Source organism: Bicyclus anynana, chromosome 7 (genome assembly GCF_947172395.1).
Source record: "Bicyclus anynana chromosome 7, ilBicAnyn1.1, whole genome shotgun sequence".
Classification (NCBI taxonomy): Eukaryota; Metazoa; Arthropoda; class Insecta; order Lepidoptera; family Nymphalidae; genus Bicyclus; species Bicyclus anynana.
Genome location: NC_069089.1, coordinates 9,047,494 through 9,067,252, shown reverse-complemented (window position 1 = coordinate 9,067,252; position 19,759 = coordinate 9,047,494). Strand labels below are relative to the sequence as shown.

Below are 19,759 nucleotides of genomic sequence, written 5' to 3'. Positions count from 1 at the left end.
CCTATATATTACTATCACAATTTACAGGTTTCTTTGAATTCTCGGAGTGGAATTTTAAAGGATACTATACTGGTATTAAGCGTCAGTTGTTTTTAGTTTTTTCCATTGCGCAATAATGACTACGCTGGGCCTGTGGGTTGGTCATCGCAGGGTTGGATTTTTCCGCGCCAGTGTAGCTGCTGCTCGACAAAGGCCTGTGCCATTTATGGTTTAAGATCTTTATTTTCTCAAAACAATTATATAAAATTTGCTTATATGAGAAATACAATTAACTAAACTAAGATAATTATTTACGAGTGTACAGATCTTAGTAGATTTCAATTATACATACAAAAAAATCAAATAAATAACTGCTATAATTTAGTTTTATTAAACAAATATCAGAGCTTAGTGGAGGCGACTTACATTTTTATACAAATCTAGCCAATTTACAATGGTTATGCCGCCATTAACGCTTCTTCAATCAGTCTGCAAGCTGCACCATGAGCAGGAGACGCTGACTGGTAGGTACTAGCCTCCACGCGCCGTTGGATGCCGGCGACGAACCGTGTTGTTTGGACGTCCTTAAGGAGGCATATATCCAGCAGAAGACGTCTTTCGGCTGATAACGATGAAGATTAAGAGCGCGCAGCACATCGGTACGATATGGATAAAATTCGAAGCGCAAGCGAGACGCCGAATTATGACTTTCACGTGAGTGATAAGCACGGAGCGATTGACGCGCGACACAATCTTTATGACTAAACAAGCAAGTAAACTAAACAACATAAGGAAAAACAAAATGGCCATGTTCAAGATGTATACCTAATTTTCTATACAAAACAACAATTTAAGAAGATAAGTTTGCTTTTCCTGAGATTGAAAGTGAACAAAACATGTATTTTTCAAAAAAATAAACTATCGAGAAAAGTTTTACAAATTGTGTATTTTGTAAAGTCAAAACGAAGCTAACACTTTAAAATATCATTTACCCAAATATCAGACTCCTAACTTTTCCAGAATCTGAGATCCAGAACCATTTGTAACCACCAAATTACATATTGCACACTCTTAAGCGTCAGTTTTGTTTCAGTCGTTGCTGACACATGTCTCACGAGGCACAAAGAGCACACTGAACAAGCTGGGTGTGTTCACGGTGTCGTCGTTCCATGCGTTCATCTGTGCCCGCTCTCCCTCGCTGCTCAACAACCTGCTGGCGGGCAGGGGGGCCACTAAACGGAGGGCGCCTAATCTGTCGCGCTCTAATTCGGGCTCTAGTCGACGTTCTATGCAGGTCAGTATTAAAAAAAAAGATTTAATATTATTTTCCCCCTCCAAATAGGCCAGATAGGTTGGTCCATCCGAGACGAAGATCGAACCCTGACGAGTTGACTTATAGATTCAAGCATCATAGCCGTGGAACTATTGTTTACTAGCGAACGCCCGCGGCTTCGTCCGCGTGGAATTTAGTTTTCACAAATACCTTGGGAACCATTGATTTGAGGGTTAAAAAGTAGCCTATGTGTTAATCCAGGCTATAATATATCTTAATACCAAATTTCAGCTAATTCGGTTCAATAGTCGAGGCGTGGAAGAGTAACAAACATTTATATCATCAAAATCATCAGTTTTCGCAAATCTCGAGAAACCATGGATTTTTTCTATAATCTATATACTATAAGAGTAAAATCTATTTCCATTCCAAATTTCAGCCAAATCGCTTCAGTAGTAACGGCGTTAAAGAGTAACAAACATCCAAACATCCATACAAACTTTCACGTTTATAATATTAGTAGGATTAGTAGCAACACGCTAACAATTTACTAACTTTATAATACGCTGTTTTTGGAACTATTTTTTATTTACTGGAAAATCTGCAAAAATTCATAAAAAATATGAATTTTTGCAGATTTTCTAAAATGCTACTCTTAAGAGTATAAATAACTTGGGTACACACTTAAGTATTTTTTCTACTTTTTACTAAATATTCATAATTTAATACAATATCAAAATAATAAATATAATAAAATAAGTAAACCCCTCATTATAAACGGATTAAAGATACGAAAAAAGTAGAAAATTAAAAGCAGCTTTAGCCAGCTTAGTAACGATCAATGTTTATTTTTAAATTCAATAAATCATTTGTAAATCTGAGCCATGTTTACAGAGGCCAGTCGTATTCAAATATTATTTTTAAAATTCCGTACGTGTTCGCAAAAATGGATGTATCCATTTTCGTGAAAAATTGAATTACAAAGACAAACATGGCGCCTCTCTCGTCGTACCCAATTAAATGAAACACCGATATGTAGAGTACACTCGTAGCTATCTGCCTGGAAAATACCATTTATTTAAGTTGAAAAGCTATATTCCACATGGGCTTGGCATGTTCTTTCATATAGGTTTTCAAGTGAAGGGCCAAATCGAAAACTGAACAAAATAGCGGAATAGCGAAATATGCAGAAATATTTATTTGATTGAATTTAACTGAAAACATAAGCTGTTTCCATTTTTAACTTTGATTTTTTTTTTAATGTACGTTATCTAAAAGCCAGGTAGGTACTTTCCAAGCTTTGTCAAAGACAGACATTTGAATTTTAATTATGTATTAATAAAAAATATTATAACGTCGCATGTTTCTCTTTTAAAAGTAAAAATATATAACATGAAAAGCTTCCGTTTTTTAAGCTTAAAATTGCGATTTCACAAATGTTGCAAGCACTTAACGCATCTGTTTCATAAAATAAAATATATTAATCATTAACTTGCAGTTAATTAAATCAACATTTCACTAAAATAATGACGTACATTTAAAATTGTACAATATTTGTATTATAAATGGTTGTATAGTACATACACTCGTGAATATTATTCATTTTTTGCTATTCCTATTCCATGGTTTCGTATGAACAGATGTACTACATATTTAGTTTTAATAATATAATTAATCTTGAAAACCTTATGACTGCATTTATTCTATGTCAACCTTTGATTAAGGGCCTAGTGATGCGTGGGTGATCCTGCCCTGTGCAACCAAGTCCGTAGGTTTGATCCTATATCCTATAAAAAATTTTGTATGATGAGCAAGGATGTTTTCCAGGGCCTGGGTGATTTTAATATTATCATATACTAGCTGACGGTTTAGCCCGCGTGATTTCCGTTCCCGTAAGAATACGGCGAATAATAAATGGGCTATCTGACACTGAAAAAATTTTTTAAATCGGACAAGTAGTTTCTGAGATTAGCGCGTTCAATCAAACAAACTTCAGCTTTATAATATTATTATAGATTAGTACAGATGTTAAATGATATTTACGTTTTAAGTTACATAAAAAAATCACAATTAAAAATCGACTGTATTTATTTATAGAGATAATATTATGAAATAAATAGACTAAATGGTAATCAAAAATATTTCGAAGTATATTTAGAAGGCACAAAATAAACGGCGGCAGTAATAAGGGGTTGAACAAAATAAATATCCACTTTGTACGTGCCATACGACGCCATAATAAGACGGTTCCACATTCATTTCGAGTATATTAAAACACTTCAAAGCAAAAATGCTACATAAATTAGAAAGCAAGTCTTTGAAAATGTTCGTTAAGCTTAGGCGGCAGTCTGGCTCCAAAATGCCGAGGTGGCGTGCTACCTTATATCACGTGAACTCCTAATATACGGTATCACGAAAGGCGTATATATAGTACAAGATCCGACATAAGGAATATACCCTCATCTGTTATTTATTTGGGATAAGAAATAAATGATAGAAAATATTCACATTGACTGGTTAAATTGCGGCCGGTCAGTATTAAATGATTATTTTTTTATTAAATTTATTTAATCTACTTCCCTCATTGGTTCATTAAACAAAATCGTACACTAATTAAAAGAATATACCCAACAAAATGTAAAACGTAAAAGTTGTCTGTTTTTAAACTGCAAATGTAAGATTGCGAGATAAAAACAGATGAGTAATGTTATTTAAATTATTCAGTCGTCAAATGTGTCAAATAAAAGCTCATTTATGCTTAATTTAACTGTCAATTAATTAACAGTTAATTTAACAGTTGTTTTTCTATTTCATGGTTTCCGAGATCTTGTATGTAAAATGTGTCTGGCCGCTATTTAACTAGACAACCTATTTACAATGTGTCACTGCGAACATTATCTATCATTTATTTATTATCGCTAATAAATAACAGATGAGGGTATATATTTCTAATGCCGGATCTCAGGCCATTACGTGAACTCCTAATATACGGCGTCACGAAAGGCGTCTATTACTCAGTTACCCGCAGCCGCCGACTGCCTGTCATTAGACATTTCGCCCTTGTTACCAAGAAATTACAAGCACAGCTCTATTAAGTAAAATGGTAAATGCTTTACAAATATAGTGAGGTTACCCTGTAACTGAAATTAGATATCGCTTAATATTCTGCCAACGTTAACTGACTGACTAAAGTTCACGAAAACTACTTAAGTATGATGTATTTTTATTGCTGAAAGTGGGTGAGTTTTGATTTTGTATATATTATATATGTATACACACACGCAAATGAATACTGGATTAAATTATGTATTAAGTATAAATTTATATTTATTTGGCATATACTACAGCCTTAATAATTAAACGTATTTCAACATATAAAGAGATTGTCTTAGTAATGAGAATCTCGACAGAAACAGCTACCTCCTACCATTGAAAAGTTACATTATTGATTAGCTATGTCAAAACGCCAACAGGAACAGAATTGCACTAGACAACCTAAAAAATATCTAAATGAAATTAACTGTAAAATCAGTAATATCGACTGCATAAAAAACCTAAGCTCAAAAGACGGAAAGAAAATCTAAATAAGAAACTGGATTATAGAATGCAGTCGGAGGCATATTATGTTTCACGTACTACGACATCCCTGCCAGTAAGATTGAATTAAGATTGCACTGCACTGTGAAATATTTTTATTACGTTAAATCGGTGTTTGCATTTCTTACTTGCTTTAAAAAAGAAATTACCTACATAAATTAATTTAATTTGTGTTTTTACGTTAGATGTTACGAGTATATGTATGGGTATAATTACCGCGTATAAAGGCAGTATTATTATTTTTTTTGTTAAGAATATTTGACATATGTATCTTTTTAAATATGACAGATATTCCCATTCCCCTCCAACTAGTCAAGAAAGATTGTATTAGTGGGTACGACAATAGATCAACGGGGCGAGGATTAAACCACCACCCCTCGGAGATGAGTCCGACCGCTCCTAGAGCTATTGAGGCTTCAAATTATTACTTCTACTGTACAATTATTACTTAAATAAATAGGGTGACTATTCATTTTAGTTTATCAAATATAAGATTGTAACCCTCAAGTCCGTACACTTGAAAAGTCTGAAAACAATTTCACTCGAGGCAATATTTCAGTAGCTTTGTAGTACTTACATGAATGTATGGCGTTCCTTTATAAAGTCCTTTTGTCTATTAAGCAACTTTTGTTTCGTTTCTTTCTTGAAAATATGGACGGAGGTTTTTTTATACATGCTTTTGTTTTCTATTGTGAATGTACAGATGTCGCGGGAGGAAGGCGAAGCTGTGGTGAGGGTATCCTTACCCGAAGGTACCACGGCGACTGTGGGAGTGCGTGAGGGGATGTCGGTTGAAGAATTCCTTGCGGCGGCGTGCGCGCGACGCTCACTTAATCCCCTAGAACACTTTGTGAGGGTTAAGAAACGTCGAGATATGGAAGATCACAACTACTTCGTCCCGCATAGAAGTGACCTCATTGAGACATACGTAAGTGCACGCAGAGATTTATTTCGTGTGAGTTTTCTTCTCTGATTTGTAGGTATTACTTACTAATGTGCTGACTATATAGAGTAGGTAAATCTAATTCTGTCAGCTATGAAATCTTTCGTAAATCTGATTATTTTAAACTTTTAAAGTTTTACGAACTTACCAAATAATTAGTTTATTTATTTTATATTATTAATATTAATAAAAATATTTATTTCATAAAAACATTAGAAAAATTCTTTATTAAAAATGAATCACCTTTTTATTCATACTATAACCTTAGTTATTAAAATGCATATATTAAAACTTTACGTATTAATTATTGGGAAAATCGCGAACAAACAAACATAATTTTTCTAGTCAATTAAAAAATAAGATAGTCGTTGTTAATAGTTTTATTAAAGATATATAATATTATTTAATTTACTTTATCTGAATATTGTTTATTCCAAAGGAAGCTTATTATAATAGTGAATAAATCTAATAATGTCTTGCCGCTGCTTCATAATAAATAACTCCCCCAGTAATGAGGAGATTTAAATTACACCTAGTTTTCTCGTTGCTTGTAGATTTTGCAGAAAAGATTTTTTCTTCATTTTAAAATTATGGTCTAAAATACTTAATTAATAAAATCCAATTATTATTATGTTGAATGTTGTCTGAGTTTGCATAAAAACTCGGACGAATTCATTTTATGGTTAAGTATTTTGAGTGCTTTCATTTCTAACCGGCTACAAAAGGAAGTTCAGATTTCGACTTGTATGTAGGTATTATTCTATGTCTGATTCTCAAACACTTTTATTTATCCGATGTTTTTTTTATTCTCTACAAGTTAGCACTTGACTACAATCTCACCTGATGGTAAATGATGATGCAATCGAAGATGGAAGCGGGCTAACTTGTTAGGTGTAGAATGAAATCCACACTCCTTTCGGCACGACGTTCACGACATCGTACCGGAACGCTAAATCGCTTTGGCGGTACGTCTTTGTCGGTAGGGTGGTAACTAGCCACGGTCGAAGCCTCCAACCGGCCAAATTGATTTTTGATTTGATTGGATATTTATTTATATGAATATATATTTAAGCGAATACTTTGTTAGATAAGTATAACAAACGTTTCTGCACTTTGGAGTAGTTTACGTAATGACGGAGTTTTATTTTATTATTTTTCCATTACATTCAATTTCTTACGTATCTCTTTTTTTTATAAAAGTAGACCAACAAGTTATCTAAAAATGGGTAACATCTGGTCGGAGCGTATTGCAGTGAGTGATACTGATACTTCGGGTGAAAAGGGTCTGACAGACTACTTTAATGCAAAAGGCCAATTTTATATTGTGCCCTGACTTTGCGTATCAATCACTCACCTCAGCCGCCTCGAGTTTAAGAACAATACGCCTTCGAATATAGATTCCTTCGTCACAAATTTATACCGTTCTAACGTTATACTTATGCTTAGCTTGCAATGGATGAAATAAAAACAGTATATATAGGATAAAAATATATAATATTTGTCCTTAGTTGCACACACATGAGGTAGTGGAAGTTTGTGCCAAGATCTTGTACCAAGTGGAACTGCAAAGGAACACCCTGGAACAGATGTGGGGCTTTAGTGTCGAGGCCGAACTGATTGAGAACGCAGAACGACAAGACGAACTCTGTTGCTATGTCAGCCGCGTCGAGGACAAGAGCGTTGCTATGCAGAATGGTAAGGAATAATCTTCTTCTTCTTAGAGTGCCTCTCCGACTAGCGCAGGTTGGCAGTCAGTTTCTTGAACTCGTCTCTATCCTTCGCGAGGCGAAATAATTGTGCGGCGCTCGCGATCCCGATCTGTTTGCCTCCTGGGGATTCTTAGTACCCCTGTCCCATCTAAGGGACGCCAGAAACTCGGGGCCATCTTTTTCTGAGACTTTTCCATACCGACGACTAGGGAAAATAGTGCAGTGGTTTCCCGTTGCCTTCTGCATCAGACATTTTTGAGATGATTTGAATCTCAAAGCCGCTGCTTTGCTTCCTCTTACCAGAAGTCCGGTAAGGTATGTACGGTTATACCGCCGTTGAAATAATAATATTAATTATTAATTATTATTTTCAGCTGGCATCTCAATACATTCAAAGACTTCGTTTATGTAATGTATATGTTTTTTCGAATTTGACTGAAGCGCTCCGCACGGTTCGATGTCACCCACCGTTAAATTATGTCGAAAAATTATACACTACACAAATCATCTCTAATTAGAAATTAAACTGTAATATCTCACAGTTGGATAATTAAATAATAAAATACCTTAACCCAACTTAACAGATACTTCACAACGGTGTAAGTGTTTCAGGGTGCAAGTCTCTGCGCGCAAATAAAAAACCTATTAGCGTAGCGCTGGGGGGGACGGAGCCACGACTCCAGGTGGCCTACCAAAGGGGGTGGTGGCATGTGCTACGATTCTGTCAATTAAAAATAAAAAAGTTGGAAAATGCAAATATTAACGCGTAATCAAGTACTCGTTGACTAGTAACTGCTAAAATTCGTGAACAGCTACAAAATCTAGCAAAAAATATGGTTTGCTTTTGAATGTAGTAGTAAAGACAACACAAAGACGTGTGTGGAAACAATAAGAAAGTCACCACGTCAGCAGAAATGCGTTGTTTGAATTGGTTACAGTGATACAGGAGGAGGCGTGTGACATTGAAACTACTGGCAAACTGTTGCTTAAAAACCATTTAAAATTTTCACTCTGTTCTATCTACTTTCTGATATGCTGATACTTCTTTAGTGTTACACGAGTATATCCAAAAACAAACCGTCTTCCTAAAATAGATTATCTATATAGCTCTCAAATATAAAATTAAAAATGGAAACCATCTCCCACACAAAAAAAAAGTTAAAATGATGTTTTAAATAATTGAAATTGAGACTCGTGTGTGTTTTAACTACGATGTGTATTTTAATTCAACTAGGCTAAAATGTACAACATTTTAAGACAACATTCAAGCTTCCCTTAAGACTGTATTAAGTAAGAGGCAGCATAAACTGTACAAGGTCAACCGTATTCGTAAAAAATATACTATTATGCTCAATAAAAACGACGTTAAATCTTCAGACACTGTCTCTCTTTTATATCGCGATGTCGTAAATCCTTCACTTCCATTACATTGTTCAGTACACTGAATAAATGGCTACGCCTAGACGTTATCAATTGCAACCTATTGAAAAAATTACGTCCGTATTTGATTCGTTTAACGTAATTTCTTCAAGTAATTTTTATATAAATAATGAAGTTTATTTGATATATACTTAAAATCTATTCTATCTATAATATTCATATATCTATAATAATCTTTTCAGTAACTTCAATACACCAAAGTAATAACAAAAACTTTTCTAAATAATGCTATCTCGTAGAACCCTTAAGGTAAATTATAAAAAAAAGATCAACGAAGTTTCGGGGTTTCCTTTTCACGAATACCTTTTTAAGTACCTACTGTAGAAATGGGTGAGATTACTACAAAAGATGTCAAGGCTATGTAGAGTTGACAGAATATTTATTCAAAATGAAAACCTATTTGCGAGTACAATACCGAAGGGAACTTGCGTTAACTTTAATGTTGGCAGCAGTGGAAAATTATTCGATCGCGAAGCGTTTCATGTTCCACTAATTGGTTCAATTCAGCGATGCAAAAAAAATATTGTGCAATTAATTTTTTACGCCAGGTATAATCAAAGGCGACGAAATAATGGTGATTAACGGAGCGATCGTATCTGACCTAGATATGATGTATTTGGAGAGCGTATTACAAGAGGAGCTCTCGCTGGTTATGATGATGAGGTGAGTCTTATTTTTTAACTGTTGAGTTACCATTTTATGCATTCTCTGGTCGCTTAGCGATTTAACTGCTGTACACTTGCGAAAATTACCAAAAAGTTAGCTATCAATCATTTTAAAAAGTTGTCGGTAATTTAAAAATAATTTAATAAATGGCAAACTATATAAATTATATTTAACCTTTTTTAGGATTTCGGTTTCCTTTAAACTTCAGCGCGTATATATAATTTTTATTTAAATGGATGCTTTTGGCCTGGCGAATTCTATTCCAAAGGGAATATTTAATATAATCGTAGGTATATACATATGTATATTTACTTATATACTTCTTTTTGGCAGGTGTACTTGGCTTAATATTAAAGTTGAGAGTTTTCTTATGAAATTAGACGCCAAACACTTACTAAAAAACACAATACTAAAAAAGTATAGGCTACATAGCATTAAAAAATTTTGGCCAACTTTTTGGTAAATTTCGTCAGTGTGCGTTGTTCATTAATCAGCGGACTTCCCGTGTACTCGTTAGCATCGATTCGCATAATTCGGTGCAATACGGGTGAGGTCGTTATGAATAATTAGGGCTTCCGACGACTTTGTGAACGAGACTGTAATGACAAAACGGATCACGGCCATTAATACGTAATGCGAAGTCTATGCAGTTTTATCTCACGTAGATGGTCAAAGAGTTTTTCATCGACGACATCAATTATGAGTTTCACAAGGCCACTCCTACAGTCTAGTGGAAAGTTTTACTTAAATTAGTCCTCTTAGTACTTAACTTTTCAACGTTAACACCAAACGGATCTAATCACAACATTTTAGGGCTCCCGCTCACGGGGCACAGACAACCACAAAATATTTCCTGTAGTTTTCATACATTTTAAATGGACTCGCCGCACACAGTTGACGCCGGTAGCCGCCACACACTGCAATCGTCGCTGTTCGCTTCTTGTGGCCCGCACTGGCCACTAATCGCCGACACAAAACGCCCCAACACGCCACTCGCGCCGTTTATAATACTGCATGTATGGGTTAAAAAAGTAGCAGCCACAGACCACAAGTGTCGACCACCGGCCACAAGTGGCTGTCGCGCGCTTTAGCTACTTTTTTGGCCCCTTCTTGCTTCTTGTAGCGATTTAAGTGGCTGTCGCGTGTGGCCCGTGTGTGGTGACACTTAGACACTTTTTAATATTGCTAATTCAATACTGAATTAGCAATATTAAAAAAATGTATATTTTTTTAAACTCGCAAAGCTAGCTCGAATCTTAAAATTTGTTAAAACCAACAAAAAATCTCAGCAAACCGTGTTATGTCACCCTTGTACTAGTTCCCTAGATATCATCAAATGTATGGCAGGAGAGTATGGCAGGTAGAAGGCTCTCATCGGAATTTCCCACCCTTATACACCTGACCTTTCGACCGCGACAAGTTTACTGAAGCGCTCGCAACGACCTACATGTACTGTGATAGGTTAACCAAGAGGCACGTCAAATGGAGACTGCCTCAGTATTTAAAGGACATTGTAAGCAAAGTGATTTTCAACAAGACATCTATGATCATTCCTAATAATATCAATAAACTGTTACGAAAAATGTAGTAGTTAAAATATATATTTTGTGTCCATAAATGTTTAAATTCAAATTAATTATGATACAATTAGTTGACGTAATTCCGCAAAAAAAAGTCCATGTTGAAAATGTGCGACACTTTTCGTTTAGACGCCGTAATGAGTTGAGTGTAAAAAAATATAAGTTCTCCTTAGTTTTACGTTGTAGTACCTAGCAACCCTACCGCCCTGCGGCCCTCGCCCTGCATCCCCTCGCAGCCATTGTGAGCTCCGCAACCGAGCCTCTTGACGTCGTGTCGGCGTTGCTTTAGAGTTCTTATATCAAATAAACGCTAGCGATGTTAATATTGTAGCGCCCTGGCTCCGTCTCGCGTCTACATCGACCACGATATTAGCGACGCTAACTGTGGTAAGTCAGGAGTGAACAATAGACCCCTCTACCCGCCCTGTCACAAATTGTGATAGCTTTCATTTTCTGCGGTCTAGAAAATGTTATATAAAAAGTCTTTTATTTAAAAAGCAACCATTGTCCTCATCATAAAACATTATCTTTTGCTCCAAATGATTTTCGGTGATATTATATTCGGGTTGAAAGGCTTTAACTGACCAATTAATTTGGGGAAACCTTTTTTTTTGTTAAATTCTATTTAATAATTATCTCTCCTCACCTATAAAGCGGACCTATTCATCGTTGATGGGAACAAATATTTGGTCGATGGAAATCGTGTTTGACGTAATTTGGATAAAATTGTTTTAAATGTAGATTTTATTTGGTTTTATCGTTATGATGACGGTACGAACGATTTTTTTTTTTATTTTAATTTGATCCCTCATTTACGTTATATACATTCCCACGTAACATTTACATATAACAAAAAGCCCACCTCGTGCAACATTCACACCTTGGATTTTATTGATCGCAGAAGAATAAATGGAGCTATATATGCAACAGTATCACGTAGGCAGTGACGTCATGTACAGTGTGTATGTAGTGGTTAATACGAACGCTTTGAAATCGTGCACACTGGTATACTGTGTTTTACACTCTCAACATAATACGTATTCTCTACTCGTTTATAGAAAAAGGGGTTCCACGAAAGTATTCAATTTCCAATGAAAAAAAAAATCTTACGTTTATTTTAACCTACTTTCTTTCGCGTTCGAATTCAAACAGTAGAACGAACAGATGTCAGTGTCGGTACGCGATTTGCATACAAGTCAGCGTGAGCGGAACTACCGGAAATAGATGGCACCATGCAAGCGGCCATACAGTACTATGATTTTCCTAGATTTCAGACGAGAAATTGCGAAAAGCAAATTGCATTTACTTCAATATTCCTAACTCTCTTTGACGAGTAAAAATTGTTAGATATTTTTGTGAAAAATATATTTGTAAAAACTTTATACAACGAATGTTATTAAATTCCTATAAATCTATGTCGAAATGTTACTCGTAGTACATTGCGTAGTGTTGATCGACCTCTCTGGGTTTTTTTAGTCTCTCATTAATCTTGCAATCTGTCGTGAGACATTCAGCTGGATTTTAAGTATTTTTATTAAGGCGTTAGGTGCTAAATCCAGTGATTATCTCAAATGAAAAAATGTGTCTATTTCATGACATCTCTGGCGCTCGTCTTTTGAGCCTTTTGCAAGTTGTACCAGGTGTCTCTAAGTGAACCGACGGTATTAAATGGGTTGCAGGAAGCCGCTGGAAGGTGGCTAAAGCTCAAAAGGGTTTTAAAAATCCTTATAGGAGTCCACCATCCATCAGTTAATGACCTATGAATCAGGATATAAAATCAATATACAGAATATTTAATTTCATCGATATGTCAATATCGCCTAGAAAATTAACCTTTCGTAACGGTACCGAATAGAAAGCGAAAATTATAGGCACGGGTTTATTTCCATCCAATCTAGCATAAGCTTGTTAGATTGGATGGAGCCGCAAATCTCATCAGAAAAATGTTACGAGATGATGCCTACAATTTTTCAGTAATTTCATAAAATGGATTATCTTGAAAGCTCCGGGTTTAATAAAATATGCAAGCGGGTCGCTACGGACCGAATTTCTGGTTATAAAGTGTAGTGATATTTTAACAAAATGCAATCAATAATTTTATAAGGTATAAATTTCATCGGATTAATTTACGTATTTTTATGTACTGATTTTTTAAATATTATAAGGTAGATGTTTCCGCAACAAGGGCAACTTTTCCACAATTTAGGTACCTAACTTTTTCGCAAACTATTGCAAATGTGTAAGTAAGTTAATAGTTGTATGGTGCAATAGCATAGTATATCTGAGTATACCAATACCTAAATAAAGTATGGAATAAAGTTCGTTTAAACATAGCAAACGTTGTATTTAACAAACATAATAATTGTAGTAATTGCCTCGAGATTTCCTAATTGTTATGACTTTCTATGCTTTGTCCATGTGATTAGTGTATTTTAATTAAGCGGTGTATAAAAATTCACCCTGTTATAATTCCAGTAAAACTGAATCGCATCTATATTCACTAACTTTAAGTCACTTTGATAAATTTCGTGTATATCCAGTAGGATATACAATTTTATCAACTAGTTAATGTGTAATTCTTAAGTCACCATGTTAATTTTTTATTCTTAATTTATTTAGAACTTTAACTGATCAAAAGTAGTAACTAGTGTGTTTGTCATTTAAATTTTTGTTATCAGCGGACTTTACGGAAAACGATGATAATTGTATTAGGTGGTTAATAGACCAAAGTTAGTGAATAGGCCAGCTAGTCTATTAAAGATAGATTCCGTTAACATTACAGTCTCAATCTCTCAAAGACAACTCTCTTCTCATGTATCAGGACATAATAATTGTATAGGAGTGTTTTCTTTTGTATTAGCTTATCTATATATATCTTTCAAAAACAACTTGAACTCTTGCGATGTACCAGGACATAATAAGTGTATTGGAGTGTTGATCACTACGGCCTGCATACAGGTCGTCACGCACGGAGCCGCCCGAGCTGACCGGCGTGATGCGCGCTGCCACAGACGATATAATCGATTCCCTGGTGTGCCCGCCGCCTCCCACCGACCCGCCCGTCATCTCCGACGACATGATATCCGGACTCATCGTGCCGGCGCCCGCGTGGAGTAAGTCTTTCACATTATATTATAATCTTATATTTCACAGGTATTGTTTATGAAAAAAAAAGTGTGTGTCAGCTCCGACGCACGAATGGAGTATCTCTTTCAGATCGACTGTCTGAATAGGTGTATGTTGCCCGGCAGCATACACTATGTACGTCTCAATACTCAGGCGTGAAAAGTGAAAGGTGAGCAGTATAGGTTGCGCACAAAAAACGTAACGCTTGTCATTCTTTCATCGAATTTTACTGCCTACATTTTTTCATACTGCGGGCTATATATAAAAAATTGATTTTTAAGGAGTAAACTCCAAAACTTAAAATATTGCACATTACTAAAATACAGCAACAATTAAAAAATAAAACGGGGACATCGGCAGCGAGAACTCTAATATCGATCGAAACTTCTAATTTTGTATTGGAATTTCCAACTAGACAGTTTTATGTAATACATAATCCAACTTAAGCAGCAGGGCAGAGCAAAGTAAAGAGATTATATTTACAAAACTAAATTCTCAGCCTGGAGTTAGAAATTGATGGTGAAACTACACAGTGCCTCGAAGAGCACATTGAGCTCGATAGCAACGAAATCTCGCAATTCTTCGACATTACCTCGTTGAGTTTTCTAACGATACGAAAATTTTACGAAATGGATAGTTGACTGACGGACATAATTCATAATCCAGCTGAAAATACTGAAGCTAGCAGACTTAAATTTGAACAGCGCTTTCCTTTCACGTCATAGATACTTACCAACAAAGGAGTTTTTAAAAATTCAATTTTAAATTTAGGAAATGGGAGAAAAACCTTTACGTAAAACTCTAGTCTTTTAAATTTAAAAAGGCCGGAGTTTTCCAAACAGACGAAGTTGAATAAAAAAAATCAAAATTGATTTATTTCAATTAGGCTTAGTTTACAAGCACTTTTGAAATGTCAGGATAATGTCATAATTTAAATTAATCTAATGGTGGTAATAATAGTCGAAAACTTAAAATTAAATTTACTAGGTTTCCAAACGCGCCTTGGTCCAAGAAGAAGTTACATACAGTATACAAAAAAAACTGACGTGGTTGCACCACAAACTCGCGCTATTGTAACATTAATTTTTGATAATTTTGATTAATGATCATAGATCTATATGATAAGGGACCTAGTCAACTATAATCTTACTCTAATTCTCATTCTTTAAGCGATACTTACACAAGCATGCTAAAATTTGTTACGGCACCATTTAAATAGTAAATATATAAAATCTTTGGGTGTAGGTACCTAGTTAATTGTAACATTTATTTATTTATTTACTTAAACAGTACCCGGGAAGACATTACAGTTGCTCAATTCGTCTTCCCGGGCTATAAATATACATTATAATTTTATATAATTACTAACAAAACAGTACAGGTGATACACAATTTACTAATTACAACAAAAATACATAACATATTCTTATAATTTCCTATTACTTGTAGATGTATGTATAGAGGTACATATAGTACCTATAATATGTACGAGAATAATAATTCCTGAGATAAATAGATTCTTCGAATAAAACTGACGTATCTATATATCTAAGTGATTCATGAGAGGTATATTGATATAAATGGATATAAATAGAAAACTAAAGTATTTATTAATGAAGATAATACATAAATTAGCTAAACTTATTATAAAAATAAAATATAAGGAAATATAACTACAACTACAAAATTAAAATAAATTAAAATTAAAACTAATACCTAGAAATAATTATCGAAATTTGCCGCCCTTGGTAGGGTGCCCATCACGCAGGCAGCATTCCCGCGCTGAATTGCGAAATTGGATATAAATTGTATAATGACAAAAATAATGAAATGATAATGCTTCTGTTGTTAATTACCTGTTTAAGATATGTAGTTTCAAATATGTTCATATATTACACATATAATACTATGTTCTTTTTTTAATTATGATTATGAAGACGCCCGTGATTTCGTCCGCGTCTGCTCTTACCACCCCAAACCCAGCTCCAAACATAGATAACTAGCTGACGCCGCGCGGTTTTATCCACGTGGTTCCCGTTCCCGTAAGATTACAGGGATAATATATAGCCTTCCTCGATAAATGGGCTATCTTACACTGAAATAATTTTTGAAATCGGACCAGTAGTTCCTGAGATTAGCGCGTTCAACCAAATAAACAAACAAACTCTTCAGCTTTATATATTAGTATAGATATAGATACAAATAGGTTCGTCAGTATTAAAATATCATTATATTAGCGTGAACTAATTAGCATATTGGGATAAACATAATGTGTTTTTTAACAGTATTTGCTCTTTAAACGAGCAAAGTACCTAATACATTTTATTATAGTCACATATATTGAAAAGTTTGTTTTCTATACAGAATTTCAATTTTACAAAGAATATTTTAAAATCATCAAATCATTATAAACGTTATTAAATATTCTGATATATTTTAGACGGCAAGTACATTTATTAGGACAAGTGTGATAAATACCTACGAACTGAATACGAACCGGTTTTGTAAAGTAATTATTTATACGCTATTGACTGCACCTATCTGGGGATAATTTCCGAACGTATACGCTGGTGGAAACTTGAAAATCCACCTGCACCTGAAATGTGCACGTTGTATAGGACACTTGCTTTTATATTTCGACCGTGCATCCTCTATGTGTATAGAAGCACTTAATCCTCTACACTAACGAGGCGTCATGTTGTTAGAATTCGATTAAATTATAATGAACTTGGCTATACGTCATAGGTATACAGTATATATGCTATATACACGATGTTATTTCCGTAAATTTAGGCGAAACCTTCAATGACATGTTTATAGGATAAAATAATGTAGGTTTCGTTATACCATTAATAAAACCAGAAAGACAGAACCGAAATAAATTTAATTTGGTACAAAGAAAAATTGTCCTCTGGAATAGCACATTAGCTATTTTTATCTCAATTTATCCACAATCATGGATTCTACGTGATTTTTTTTTTCTTTACAAGTTAGCGCTTGACTACAATCTCACCTCTAAGATGGAAGCGGGCTAACTTGTTAACTTTAAAAAATCTACACTCCTTTCGGTTTCTACAGAGCATCGTACCGGAACGCTAAATTGCTTGGTGGTACGTCTTTGCCAGTAGGGTGGTAACTAGCCACGGCCGAAGCCTCCCACCAGCCAGACCTGGACGAATTAAGAGAACCTTAATCGGCTCAGCCGAGGATCGAACCCAGGACCTCCGTCTTATTAATCCACCGCGCATGCCACTGCACCACGGAGGCCGTCCAAATACAGTACCTAGTTAGATATGCATAGAGAAGACAAAGGATTTTTTAAAAATAATATTCAAAAAAGATTACGGTTAAAAATATCGTTGTAACTGATCAAAATCCGTGCCAAATATTTTTAAAAAACATTTTTTCACCCTTCTATTCTTATCTTATTTTTATTATTCATTTTAGTATTTTTATAAGAAAAATATGGCAGAACAACGTTTTTTTTTTTTTTAATTTACTACGACATATGTCATAATTTCAATATTCGCCGTAACCTCAATAATAACAACCATTGTATACCTATGCTGATGAGAAATTGGAAAGCAAATACATTTCAGATGCATCGCTATGCCTACCTGTAGGTGGAGACCAACCCATGGCGAATTGAACCAATATGACGTAACTATATTGTAATTTCATTTCCAACTGAATAACCTTTTCAAAGCTTTGATAATGATGAGATGATACGTGTTACATACATACCTTAACATTAGCTTGTAATGTTTTCTGTGACATTAGTGTCATTTTATAAATACAAATGAAGATTTAAAATCTATGTAACTTAAATAAATAACCATATCCAATACAAGTTTGATGTCTATACTGACTTTATTATTTAAGTACTGCCTCTTTATTTATATTTAATTTTTTATTTAAAACTAATACTGATCAGAAAATTTAGTTAAAAGCGGTCAAAGAGTCAAAGTTTTTAGTATCTTGAAAAAAATATTGGGAATAGGTTGCCAAAAATTCCTTTTATTAATTATAATAACTTATTTAATCTTTCTTCTTCCATCAAAATATTTATAAAGATTACTGTAATCGGATTATTGAATATTACCTATAATCTACGTTAATAACTGACTTATATAACTCATTAAAGCTTTCTTAGTATCTAGACAAAAAATGGACTTTTTTAACACCAGCAAATTAAAATAATAACAAGATCTTAACAATTTTCCGTCTACTTTTAAACACATCGCACTACGAACATTTATGCTAAAGAACTATATCAACAAAATAAATCATACAAAGAAAACTCATATTTGCGCAAACATTTCTAGTTCTTGATTTTCCGATATCTCGAATCGTTCTCATAAAGTGAATGTGAGTAACCTGCACTTCGAAGTTTTTAATACTTTGTAAAGTATCTGTAAGTATTCCATTATTCAAAACTTTGTAGTTCGTTTCAAACTTGGAATACTTTCACATAAACAGGTGTAGATATATACATAAACAATCTTGTTTAGTATTGTGTGCGCTGCAACAATTCCTTCAAGCGTTAACAATGCGGAATGAAAATGCTTTTTTCTTTTTTTCTCACTATAGCTGCTTAACAAGCGACTTCAATTTATTTTCTCTACGTAATACTTGGCATCGATTCCGGATATACTGATGTAATTTCGGTTTTCAATATTGTGGCCGTCAGCCAGCATTATAATAAATAGATACGTCGTGACGTAACACAATCAGCATAATATTTCGGATAGTAGGCATATTGCTGTTTCATGCTAATGCCCGTAGTATCTTTTAATTGGTATACCATTTCACGCGGCATTACGTTTTGTGTATCAATGATAAGTAATAGACCAGCCCCCCTAGCCAAGTGACACGTCGATTCTCTTTCTACGATCGCTAACGCTTCGAAAACTAGAAAGATGTATGGGAATGACATTTGCTATCGACAGGTCACGTGATCAAGATCTATCATTCCCATACATTTTTTCTAGTTTTCGAAGCGTTAGCGATCGTAGAAAGAGAATCGACGTGCCACTTGGCTAAGAGGGCAGTTACACTTGTGGAAATTATTAGATTGACTTGCTACGGTGGTAAAGACATTACAACTAACGTAACTTTTCTAAAGAGATCTAGTAAGAATAATATGTACCTATATGCAGTACCGTCTTCGCCATAAGGGGACACGGGGTCCGTGCCCAGGGCCCCCCTTTCTCAGGGGGCCCTGAAGGTCTGTCAATTTCAATATCCTTCAAAAGATTGACTTTAAGGACATACCTCATAGAAGATTTTACTCAACAGAAATCCCGAATTATCGTGATCGTAACCAAAAAACCAGCAGCATTCTAATATCATTATTGACATATATCATACTTTACATACATTTATTTTAAGTAATCAAATACTACTTAAAATAAAAGGTCACACTTAGTGAAAAAATGTTAGTATA

The 19,759-nt window shown here is 34.5% G+C and overlaps 1 protein-coding gene across 14 annotated transcripts in view; it reads left to right on the top strand.

Annotated features, from left to right (window-relative positions):
- The window catches only part of LOC112047855 (protein still life, isoform SIF type 1), a 178,803-nt gene that overhangs the window by 132,393 nt on the left and 26,651 nt on the right, over positions 1-19,759 (top strand). For all 14 annotated transcript variants that reach the window (XM_052882453.1, XM_052882452.1, XM_052882449.1 and 11 more), the window contains 5 exons: positions 1,073-1,273; positions 5,553-5,777; positions 7,301-7,487; positions 9,490-9,604; positions 14,146-14,300. In XM_052882453.1, coding sequence (XP_052738413.1) covers positions 1,073-1,273; positions 5,553-5,777; positions 7,301-7,487; positions 9,490-9,604; positions 14,146-14,300 — 883 coding nt within the window. The remainder of the gene's footprint in view (positions 1-1,072; positions 1,274-5,552; positions 5,778-7,300; positions 7,488-9,489; positions 9,605-14,145; positions 14,301-19,759) is intronic.